This window comes from Prinia subflava, chromosome 1, assembly GCF_021018805.1.
Source record: "Prinia subflava isolate CZ2003 ecotype Zambia chromosome 1, Cam_Psub_1.2, whole genome shotgun sequence".
In the NCBI taxonomy this organism is placed as follows: domain Eukaryota; kingdom Metazoa; phylum Chordata; class Aves; order Passeriformes; family Cisticolidae; genus Prinia; species Prinia subflava.
Window position 1 is genome coordinate 131,436,621 of NC_086247.1, and position 12,383 is coordinate 131,449,003.

General features: G+C 37.6%; 1 protein-coding gene across 2 annotated transcripts in view; it reads right to left on the bottom strand.

The window, feature by feature from the left end:
- Nucleotides 1–12,383, bottom strand: part of CDK14 (cyclin dependent kinase 14) — a 340,143-nt gene that overhangs the window by 231,513 nt on the left and 96,247 nt on the right. For both annotated transcript variants that reach the window (XM_063412536.1, XM_063412527.1), the window contains exon 5: nt 5,052–5,131. In XM_063412536.1, the coding sequence (XP_063268606.1) occupies nt 5,052–5,131 (80 nt within the window). The remainder of the gene's footprint in view (nt 1–5,051; nt 5,132–12,383) is intronic.

The following is a 12,383-nucleotide window of genomic DNA, read 5'->3' on the forward strand; positions in this document are numbered from 1 at the left end:
CACAGGGAAGGTGCTCTATCCCTCTGACCATCTTGGCAGCCTCCTCTTGACTCACTCCTACCACACAGTGAGATGAGGATGGGAGAGGCCTGAAATTCAAAAACTTCTGATGTTCCACGGCTGAGTTAAGCATCTCTCTTCCACGCTTTATTCTTGCACTCAGATGAACTAAGTTTTCTCCCCCAGCTCACAAAATAAACTTATTCAGTATGCATGATAAACTGCTCTTATAAATTAAAAAAAAACAAAAACAAACCAAACAAACCAAAATAAACTAAACCAAACCAAAAACAAACAAACAAAAAAAAAAAACAACAACAAAAAAAAAAAACCCCAAAAAAAACCACAAAAAAACCCAACACCTAAGCAGTTCCTGTGTTCTTTGTAATTTTATAATGCAAGACAGCAGATGCTTCCAAAGCACTTACATTGTATTTCTGCATGCTGTTATCTGTATGTGGCATTAAGACCACAGCCTTTGACAGTGAAGTAGATGGAAAAGTATTATCTGAGAAACTGCAAAATCAAAGATGTAGAGACTGTCTGTCACATAAGCACTTTTAAATGTGAGTCATTAATTGGTACAAATACATATAAATTACAACATGTAAATGCAGTAATTAATAAAAAGAAAAAAAAATGAGAGTTGCCCAATCAGGGCATTTAAATGACAAAGTACAAAAGCAGCTACAAAACTGGATGATGCTTTGAAACACCATCTAGACCTATGGGAAATTAAACATTACAATATATCAAAACACTGGAATAGAATTTTATTGCTATAGTAAAAACCAATATTTCCAAGGTTGGAAAATGAAAACCAAATGCAAAAAAAGTTTTCACATTTTGGATTGGGGAAGAAAGAATTTTGTTACCCACGAAAAGAACACAATAAGTAAGATAACCTCAGAAGCCAGGTGATGATAAAGCCAAGGGATGTTTGTCTATATAGGTATCCAAAAAGCAAAATCTTTGTCATGCTGGATATAAGCAATATTATTACCCAGAATGTAAAAAAGATAACTATAGAACTGTAAATCAAGCTGTTCCCAGAATTAGAATCTTCCACACAGTTCAGTATTTAGCCTAGATGAACATATGATATTGCAGGAAATTAAGGGAATGAAATATCTGAGATAAAAGTTAAGGTCAGTGAACTTTTCTCCTGGCTGCTGTGGGTTTAATAATACTTCAAGTCTGATGCTGAGCTGTCTGTGAACAGTTGATAATGAGCATTACAGTAAAAGAATAAACCACAACTGCACCAACACAGCAAACAAATAATTTGCTAATGTGTATACTACTGATTTTATTTTAAATGAGAAAATAGAATGTGAGTGACTTTCAGACTCCACAGTGTCTCAGATATCTCTGTTGCACATTTAGCCCACAACAGTAATATGGTGGCCTGAATCACTCACATATATTTTATCAGAAAATCTCATAGATTTATCCCACTCTGATATACACCAAATCAGTTGTGCTTTTTTCTCCTTTTTTACCTTTTTTTTCCCCTTGGGCTCTTCAAAAGTAAATCAGATTATCTCAGACTATGTGAATTAAATTCAGGGGGAAACATCCTATAAACTTCATATAATTAGCTGATATATCTGACTCAGACCAAGTTGAAAGAACATTTAGGACAGGCTACTTCTAAATTTTTTTCTAGAAACTCAGTAGAGAGCTGAACAGCACCAATAAATATGCCACATTCACCTGTTTTCATTTAAACCTATGTAACTGTGATGGTAGAAGACACAAACCGGTATCTGCTGTAAAAGCAAACTTACTTTATAAGCTTTAATTGAAGCTTCAGCTAAACCTCCCCCAGGCCTTAAAATTAACTATGATTTTCCTTATGCAGCTTTACTGGGTTTTTTGTTTGGTCGGAGTTATTTTTCACTTTTCCTTCCACTTTTTGTTTCAACCAATTTAGCACTTGTCTCTACAGTCACATATTCCATATTTATCTCCTTCATTTTCCCACTTCTCTTAGTCTTTTTCCTTTGTAGCTTTGTTTTACTTTGAGCTTCATTCTGCTGCTGTCTCAACAGTAACAATATGTTTCCCTGTACACAGACAGCTACAACATTCCCTCAGCATGACCACTGCTTAGGATTTCATTTCAGCCTGTAACTTCCCCCTAATTAACATCACACAGCATCCCCCTCAGGAGCAGACATGCTATTTTCTCTCTTGCTTTACTCAAGGAGCCATGAGAAATGTTAAACAATTTTCTAACAGTAGTTTTAATTTACAGCTAACTAGACTTCTGCCTGGATTTGCCTTGCATTGGTGGAAAAGTAGAAAATAAGGAGCAAGCCAAGATGAAAACTGCCTGGTTTCTCTATTATGAAAGAGTTTGGAAAAAAATGTCCTCCAACAGACCTCTGGCTCATACCATCATGTATGCATTTTTCCATTAGGAGAACACTATTCCTCAGATAACTGATATTAGAAGTTGATCTCATCTTCAGTGGTATTTGTCCTTGTTCTAATCGTCCCAGCCTAAATTATAGCACTGGAGCCCTTAGTTAGGCATCAAAGACCAAGAGAAAACTGCTTAACACAGTGTCCCATTCTTAGTGTTTTTCCACATCAAACTTATCAGATAATTTCCAGAGCTCATAGAAGCATTCCTTTTTTCTATTTTTTCCCCACCCCTGCAGCTGACAGCAGCCATGGGTGCATTACAGAACACAACATGTCCAAACTGGATTAGATGCTGCCAAGAGGAAAGGAACAGCTTCCTGAGGTCCTGCTAGTGAAGCCCACAGCTGCAGTGGCCACAGTGTTACTGTCAAATACAACAGGCTTGGCACAACATCAATGAGGCCACCTTCTGAAAACTGCATTTGTTATACAGCTCTCCTTACTTTTATGGTCCTAACAGTTGTTTCTGACAAACTCAAAACCAACAACAGAAAAGTCAAAGCCTAAATAAATACTGATTTTTTCCGCTTCCCGTCTTACATATCAACATTGTACTTATACTGATAGCTCCTGAAGGAAATTTCACTGTCAAGGAGACAAGATTTCATTTACCAAAAAAAAAAAAAACCTCATAAACAACCTATAACCCAAGCTTGACCCCACCTGACCAAGAGTCTACAAGAGTCGAGACAAACTTTTTTATTATCCTAATACTCTTTGGATCCAGTCTCAGCTTAGATGAAGACTTATAAATATAACTGATGCACACAGTCCTGTCATAATCAGTGAGACACCACACAGTTAAATTGGTATTAATTACTAACTTGAAGAGCTTTTCCGGACAAGACCTTTGTTCTAATAATATTAAGGCACCAGGGTTTTAATTGGCTTCAACCACAGTGTTGGGTCACAGCTAAAAAGAAAACTTTCCAATGACAGTGTGAAAAATATTTTCATGCAAGTGTACCTTTATAATTTTTTTAATGTATCAAGTGGGAAAAAATCTGTCCTTGTTCCCAACAAATACTTCCATATACTGAGCTCACACGAGACACTATTTATGAAGGAAAAGGAATTATACAGCATTTGACAGTTATAGTGCTATAAACGTTCATCTAGACCAAGCTCTCATTAAAAATCCTTTTAAGTGTCACTAAAAAGGCACAAGAAAGCCGTATGTACTATTCTCTCATTAAGTCAGTACCATATCAACTATAAACCTGAAGAACAATAAACATATTTGAAACACAGACTTGAGTTATAACTTGAGCTCAGCATTACAGATATTGAAAGCTGCACCCGTAACCCTCTGCACACCTCGTTATCACAGCACAGCTGCAGGGACAGACAGCTCACAGATAAAATAGATATTGTTATGAATAAATGTGTCAGATCATTCAATAATTGTTACTCAGCTGAAGCAGCAGAGAAGAACTGTGGAAATTCCTTCATAAATTGGCCACCCACGGTTTTCCCTCCTTTGTGGAAGTGCCACTTTTAAAATGCACAATCTTGGGATGGAAATCCACAGTAGTTTAGAGATTTCTAACTTCAGGGGGTCAATCACATGAAACATAGGGGTTTTCTGCCCAGCCCACTGCAGAATGGGCTCACTGACAGACAGACATGCAGCAGACAGATGCTGCAGGAGCAAGGCACAAGGGGGCCACAGCTGCTGTGTCTGGGGCCGTCATGACCATGAAGCCACACATCTCACATGGAGGGCCAACTGTGGACCCTTGAGGGCTGATGTTCTAGTACCTCCCTGGCTCATCTCCCCCTGGGAATTATGCAGATAGTACCATTTTAAAAGGGCCCTCAAAGTCGTTAAGAGTTTCATCTCTCATTCATTATCAATTTCAGCTGAGTCTGAATCAGTGGTGTGATGGTAAATTGTTTATTATTTCTCTACCAAGGCTCATTTTTAGTACCTTCTAAGAGAGAAGGACCACACAAAGAAGGCATATCCAGCAATTTCTGCAAAGAAGCTCAACACAAACAGACTCAGATAAAGCAGCCGTCACTGGGGACCAGGAGAGGCTGACAAGGAAGGATAAAGGAGTGGAGCAGAAAGCGTAACAGGCATCTCCAAGCACACTAGATAAGAATAATTCCCAAGCCACGCAAAGAGTCCATGGGGAAGGAAAAACAAACAAAAGCTAGTTGTAAACTACACACAGCTTCAAAAGCGCCTGCGGTTTTGCTCCCTGATCTTTTGATTGCCTTTATCAAGAAATGCTTGTCATTGCTTCATGCTGCATATATGTGAAAAATCACATCTACCTTCATCCTAGGTGCTGCCTGCAGGCAAGAAGCAAGTCTTACAAAATTCCCTCATCTTCCACAGTGACCCCACCTTTAACATGCTCTTAAACTACTTGTATAAATTTACTTGCATAGTAAATCTAACAGGAGCCAAGGCACAGGCAGAGCTGAATTCTTTAACAAGAACTCCCACACCAGTCTTTGTTTTTGAAGCACCAAAGTTTTTTCCTACTGAGAACGCAGTCATGTAATTTGAATTCTCAAGCTATTCACTATAGCATGGCACAGAAATAAGAAGCTCAAGTAATTACAAAAAAACCCCACATATATAATCACTAAATGTGAGTGCATACCTTCCCTGATAGCAGTAAATGGAGTTCCTTCCTCTTCTTGTAATCTAATCACCTTCAATGCCACCAGCTTTCCATTTACCCTGAAAGGGAAAGAGGGGAGGGGAAGGAGAAATTTAGAAAAACCAAAATTTTAGCAGAAATAGTATTTCTCATAATAGAACTTGTTTTCTATCATGTACTTATCCAATTTCTTCCTGTCAATGCCAGTGATTCATTTACAGCACTATAAGAAGCACTTCATAGCTTCCATAATGTCAACTTTATATTTTCACACTCAGATGCAATCCAAGAAATGATCTCAGTTTTCTGTGAGTCAGTCTGTTTCCTTTCTACCACAGCTTTGTTCCTGAAGCTTTGTTAAGAGGTAACACATTTTAAAATTTCATTATAAAATCTCTGTTCATTATTTGATCAAACTGTTCAAAGAAAAAGGCATACGATTTTCATCAATCCCTTCACTTGCAGTATATCCAGCTTTACACTGATTACCTTCTTCCCACTGCATGATACACATCATTAGAGCCTTCAAAAAGCTACAAAGTTTGTGTAATGAAATAATTTTTAGGTCATTCTGGCCATTTCCCACTAGGGCAGGATTGTTCCTGAGGCATATTCTTGACTACATGGCCCAGGCTACTTTTAGATTATAATAAGTCCCATTTATAAGTTTAAAAATATTTTGTGCTCCAAGAGACAAAAGTTCTTATCAAGTCCTTTTGGTGTAAAATCTATTTGGCTTGTTTCATTTTTAGCATTCAAAATTTCACCACACATGAATTACATTCCAGGCCTTGCCAAAAAATCCAGTTGGTTCAGTTCATCCAAATAAAATCTCAAAAATGGAATGAAGCAGATACTCATTACCCTCTTCAAGAACAAACTCATACTATGAAACTTTAACAGACTCCTCCTGTATGATAAGCAATGGGGAAGATAAACTACCAAAAAATATAATACAGTTTTTAAAAAAATTGTTATTTAAAAAAAATTATTATTATCATTTATTTCTGCAAAAGTAAAATTAGCCTTTACAGCCACAAAGCTCAAGGGCGCATTGGAACCTTTACACTCCTGTAGTCATGGATGCAATTCTCCACTGCACTACAAGAGGGATGGCCCTAGAAGATGTATTACTTTTCAAAACAAGATGATATAGACAACCACCAACACTGAATTCATCTTCTCCCTCAGGCTTTTAATTTTTGCAGTTAAATGAGTTCAGTGACAAATGGCTACTGTCTTGTTTCTTCCGATTATTCCTCTTCTACAATTACCAAAACTCATTAGCCCTATACAGAACATTGCACAATGACTGAGCAAGTTAAGAAACCCTGGTTATCAAATGCTGGTTTACTCATCACCTTCCAATTACTCATAATATTCAGGCTGGCACCAGTTCAAGTCTCAGGCCACTAGACACTGTTGAAAGGAAATTATCATCTTAACTCTCCTGGATTTCTCCTTATGATTATCTTTTATATTTTTTTATTTAGACTTAAACAGGACTTATGGCATCAGAAAAAGATAAACCTTGCCTCAAGTAACTTCATGTGTCATGCTCAGACTGGAGAATGAACCATATTAAGAGCAGAAGGACTGATGACAGACATGCATCTTTGCACATGTTCCTAAACGTGTAGTTTTCAATTCTTCTGTCAATCCACCACCCTACCTATCATATACGTATTACTGAGATATCTGGATAACTTGAATATTTTGCAATAGATGAAATAACTGCAGGAGGAAGTTGAGTAAGAAAAGCAAGATCATTTTGCAGATAAAGAACAAGCCAGATGCTGTGTTCAGAGAAGGCAATGCAAAATACAATGAAAAAAACACATCAAAGAGGTACTAAGGAAACAGGGATATGGGGTCTCTTGATAGAGAAGGACAAAAAACATGCAGCATTGTGTAGCTTATGTTCTTTTTAATCTGAAGTTCTACATTCCATTGGTTCATGAAGAGCAATATATAACACAAATAGCAGTAGTATGGACCAATTTCAAAGAATTCACAATTAAACACAGTAGGTGAGCTGTGCTTTTTAGTTATCATTGCCCCTTTGTCATTGGTACCTGCCATCATCTTGAAAGACATCATGGCAACTCTTAGTACTATCAAAATAATCAAATCCATCTCAAGTAGTGTTCCTCTGGGATTTCATTCTTCTCTTTAACATAATTTATCTCCAAAATATCAACCTATAATTTACATAATACAACAGTCTCCTTATACTCATTTACTATCCATTAGTAATGACCCACAAGTCATTAAAATCTTTTTTTTTCATTTAATTTTCTATAAACAGGAGCATATAAAACTGGAGATGTGAGAAATTATGAAGTGTCAATTAAAGAGATAGGGTGTATATTCACATCCTTTAATTATGCTCCCACTGATGCAATCTCAGGATGCAGTTAGGTGATGCTGCACAGATGAGCTAAGGGCTGCCTCACAGTATAGGTTCCTCCTTCTTAATCCTTGCCACACACTGCTGACACTGCCTTGTATTTGCTCTCATTTCTGCTGGACTTCACAGTGAGACTGCTTAGAGAGCTTAAATAAGAGAAGACCGGACCTTCCAAGAAGGGAAATTAAATCATATTTTTAAAAAAATTATAAAGGCATAAAAAAAGGAAAAGAAAAAAAAACACTAGAAAATACGTAAGACCTGGGTCCACCTTTTGAGAAGCAATGTGTCATGGGGTCAAGCCAGCTATGTCATGAAATTACACCCTGAAACTTGTGATGCCATGTCAAAATAATATGGTAATTTCCTTAGAAGCAGCACTGAAGAAAGGAAACTTGGGTAAAATTACCTCTGCAACCTATCAATACCTGTCTTTGCAGACTTCAGAAGTGATCAGATAAAGTTAGCAGAACTCCTTACAGATATTACTTCACATTTGTCTTCCACAACTTTCAAGACATGCTCAGTATTTTCATTATTTTCAAATACAAGTAAAAAAAATTGACAAGCAGACTGCCTTTTAGGCAGTGAAAAGGCAACACTGCTTACTCTTTTAACATCTAGGATTCATTAAACCACCTCTATTACTCACTGTCCAAAGCAAACAATTTCACACCTTCTCAGAACAATACACTTCACTGTGTCAGAGATTCAACTTATCATCTTATGCTCATCCTGTCAACTGCCTCATTAGCTCCTGTTAAGGACAATATTGACTAAAGAATTCCTATTTTCTAAGCCATCCTCCCTCCTAAACTAACTCACTTTCTCTTTCTCATCGAAAAACCTTCAGAAAAAGCACACAAGTCCTAAAGCATCTCTAATTATCACAAAAAACTACTTTACTCTAGGGAAAACATCTGCACCTGATGGACAGTTTTCCAGTTTACGGAAATTCAGCACTTTAACATTATATAATCTCTTCTAATAAACTTCTGATTATATATGCAATGTAGGCAAAAGAAAAATTAGTCCAAATTGCTTTATGTAGCATAAACTAAAAGTCTGCATCTTATAAAAAATACTAATGAGCCAGATATTACAAAAATGCTAATATAATGTGTCATTCTGCATTTTTATGCAACCAGCATATATGAGCACTACCAAAATAAATACATTTATAAAAAATGATCATTTATGAGAAAGTAGAGAAGACTGGAATTTATTTAATGCTTTAATGCATCATTAAGAACATATAATAATGATGAATATAAAGTAACTGATGACTTAATTGGCTTCACTGGGGATAATGCTGATGATGCCACATAGAGAACAAAAGAGTACAATAACACTATTTCCTCAAGTTCTTCAGATATATTTAGATGAAATAACTGTTCCAAATATACACATTTAAAAGAGTCAATTAACATAAAATCTGCCAATTCTGATTTCAAGCTGTTTATTTAACACTGAGTTTTATTGCTGGCTGGAGTTGAGGTTGAGCTCACTATTTGAGCAAGTGCTAAGCTTGGGAACACTTCTGGAAAGAAAAGTCAGTAGATGGTATTGGGATGACGCTCTAATTTGTGAAACAAATTTCAAGAAACCAATTCTTATGAAGAAAAGTAACTTTCAATTGTTGAATATTCATTTACAGGAAAATCTCAAAGTTTGGTGATCAAACCTCATGCATATCTAATTAGATCTACTCTGTGATGATATGAATGTCATAAACCTAAAACTCCAGACTAGCATGGGGGCCTAATGAAACCAGGCTCTGCCAGAAATTTCTTTTGAAGAAACCTCACAGAGGCACATTCACTGTAGGTTTAGTCAGCTCTGATTATTCTACCAACGAATAACTAATTCCACATTGAGGGAAACACTTCTTTTAATCATTAACATAAAAGACAGTTCAGTGCAAACATGGTTTATGTTATGTTTTTCTTACTAAAATGGAGTTACTTTTCTAGTTTACAAAAGCCACTCCCAGTCCTGCTAAAGCCCAATCATGTAAATTCTCAAGGGACTAACACAGGCCCTGAATTTCTCTTTTTGAATCCCACCATATTTTAACCTCATCCTAGACAAAAGTCACCTTGTCTTAGTAGAAGACAGTGGATTAAAGATAATTCATAATGCTGACATTTATTAGGGCTGAAAAAACAGAAGATCAAAGAGTTTCATGAGAGTTGAAGGATTTAAATTATTAATTAGTGCTGTCGCTGGAACTCAGGAGTCAAGGCAGTCTCATACAAACAGTGTGGCAACCCTCACTTGAACAGGAGCAGGTAAGAGCTGCTCATCCCTAGCCCCAGATCCCATCACTTCAAACCACTCAGCAGCTCCTCCAAGCACAGGGGCTGTTCTCCACCTGTGCCTGCTGGAAGGAGTCACCTGGGAAGGGCAGCAGGGAAAGCACCATCCTCCTCCACACACCTCACATCCCCACACACCCCACTGATGCTCATACCAAGAGAAGTTGAAGACAAACATAGAGCTATCCCTTATGAGTAGGGTGGCCTCCTACAGCAGTGCACACTGACAGTCACAGGGGGTCTTCTGAGAGATGCCACTGATCAGCCAGCTGGAAACGCTTTGGTGCACAACGGCAGCTGCCAAATCCCTTCAGTACTCTCCCCACCATTCCAATCATGCATATATGCCCATTATGGTACTATCCAGTAACTCTACCACATGTGTGTGATATAACTATGTTCTATCTTAGTTTTTCTACCAAGTTTTGCCAGGCAGTCCTGGGTAAATAATATAATAGACTTATGTTCTTCGGTTTTGTCCCCTGCGATGTGAGACAATAACACTAAGTCACCCCCTTAAACTGCCTTGCAGGTTGAAGCACAGCACATATAGTGTGATGTACTTTTTATATATCCAACTTTGGAGAAAAATTTTCCTAATCTTTCTTTCAAATGCTGAGAAATTCACTCAGTAAGTGACCAGTATAGTCAATGATTCATCTTTGAGTTAGAATCCCAGTAATTTTTTCCACCATTTGGTATTTTAGTTGCACATCTAGTAATCATTAGTTTTCTATCTAATTCAACTTTACATAATTATTTTTATTAAAGATTTACAATGCTAGAGATTCTTTTAAGCATTTATGTACACATTTTATAATCTCATGTCATAATTTGCCTACAAAAATCAGTTAAGGAAATAAATTTAAAAATGGGGGGTGGGGAGGGGGGGAAAGAAAGCCTAGTTGGTAGCCATAAAATGCCTTTTTGTAACCCATGAATATGTATTCCTTCTCCAGCCATCTGTTATCCTTAGATGAAAAGAGGAGTTCATTTGTAGAACAAACTAATTTCACACAGTTTTCAAGAAATAAAGAAAAGGTTAAGAAAGTTTAGGTCATTAAGGCAACATGAATCAGAGTAATTTTGAAATATCAGTCTATATAAATTGGCCATAACATGAAGAAAAACTTTCCTGTGAACTGGACAGGGAGCCTGTGAACACAACACCTCTCATGGGCACAGAGTAAAGCTTGGGGAATGACTGAAAAATGGCAGCTTGACCATCCCAAGCTCATGGCACTTGCAACAGATTGAACATAAGAAACAATCAAAGAGTCAAAGAGATTTCATGACAAGTATAAGAAATTCTGCAACTTCAAAAACAAAAGTCAGAACAGCAGTTAGTCCTGTCAGCCATCCTCAGTGAAGGTTTCAGCATCATAAATATAAAAATCAAAATACACACACCATTTCTTTTCTTGTGAGAAGCCATCCACACACATATTCATGAAAAGTTATGGTCAGCTATATTCATAACACACACTGCAATACATCATGCCAATAACAAACAGAGGCAGTTCCCCCTGATTATTCAAAGATTCCCTGCTGCCTCAAGAATAACACGACATGGAAACAACGCCAGTACAGAGCATGATGCCTGCCTGAGCATGATTTCTCTCCACTTTGCACCATGAACTCCCTATTGATTTTTAAGGTGAACAGTAAAAGGTACTGCCTTTGATGGAGATAAATGTCAAATGCCTGGGCTCCCCGAAAAAATACATTTTATCTTTGGATACAAGCCAGAGTCACCTTGAAAACCAAATATTCAGATGTTGAACTGAAAGGGGAGAGGTGCCTGGATGGAAGGACTGCCCTTTCTCTGCAGCCTTTGAGCTCTTGTTGACAGAACCAGCTTCCACTGTGCTCTGCTCTGTGCTCTGCTCTGTGCCCTACTGATTTCTCATATTAACAGTTTAAAAGGACAGGGATCAGAATTCATTAGAACAAGTGTTTTATTAAGAGTAAGTTGAAACTATGTAATTTTATGATAGGGGAAATAGGGGAAAATGTCTTGATGGAGCTTTTACAAATTCTACACATTTTTGCAATACTATGAGCAGATGCAATTCAATAAAGGTGCCCAAAAATATAAAGGTACAGTAAAAATCACATGGACACTCAAGAAGCAGATTGAGATCACAGTGGATATACCACTGGCATGCCTCTCAAAACACAGACACATGCTGTGCAAGCAGCAGTCACAGATCACATCGCTTTGACTGAGGGAATCTTTTTGAATTCTTTGCCTTGAAGGGCAACCGAACGCAGTGGGAGAGGATGGAAATCATGCCAACACATAAAATTGCCAAAAGCACAGGTTTTTCTCTTAAGTGCAATATGCAGAGCTCCCAGTGGGGGAACACAGGGCCTCCACGCTGCTTTGCAAGGGGCTCTAGCTGGCAGCAGCTCCCTTGTGCTGTCACCAGCTTCATCTCCAGACTCACAACTCACATCAACTTTTATGTGCCACAGATCAAGCCAGATCCCACTGCTGTATGTTCAGGTAAATTTATAATCAAGCTCAAGAAGGAAGAAGGTCAGCAGGAAGGCACACATGTCAATACACAGAGGGGCTGCACTTCCTCAGCTCAAGCACAC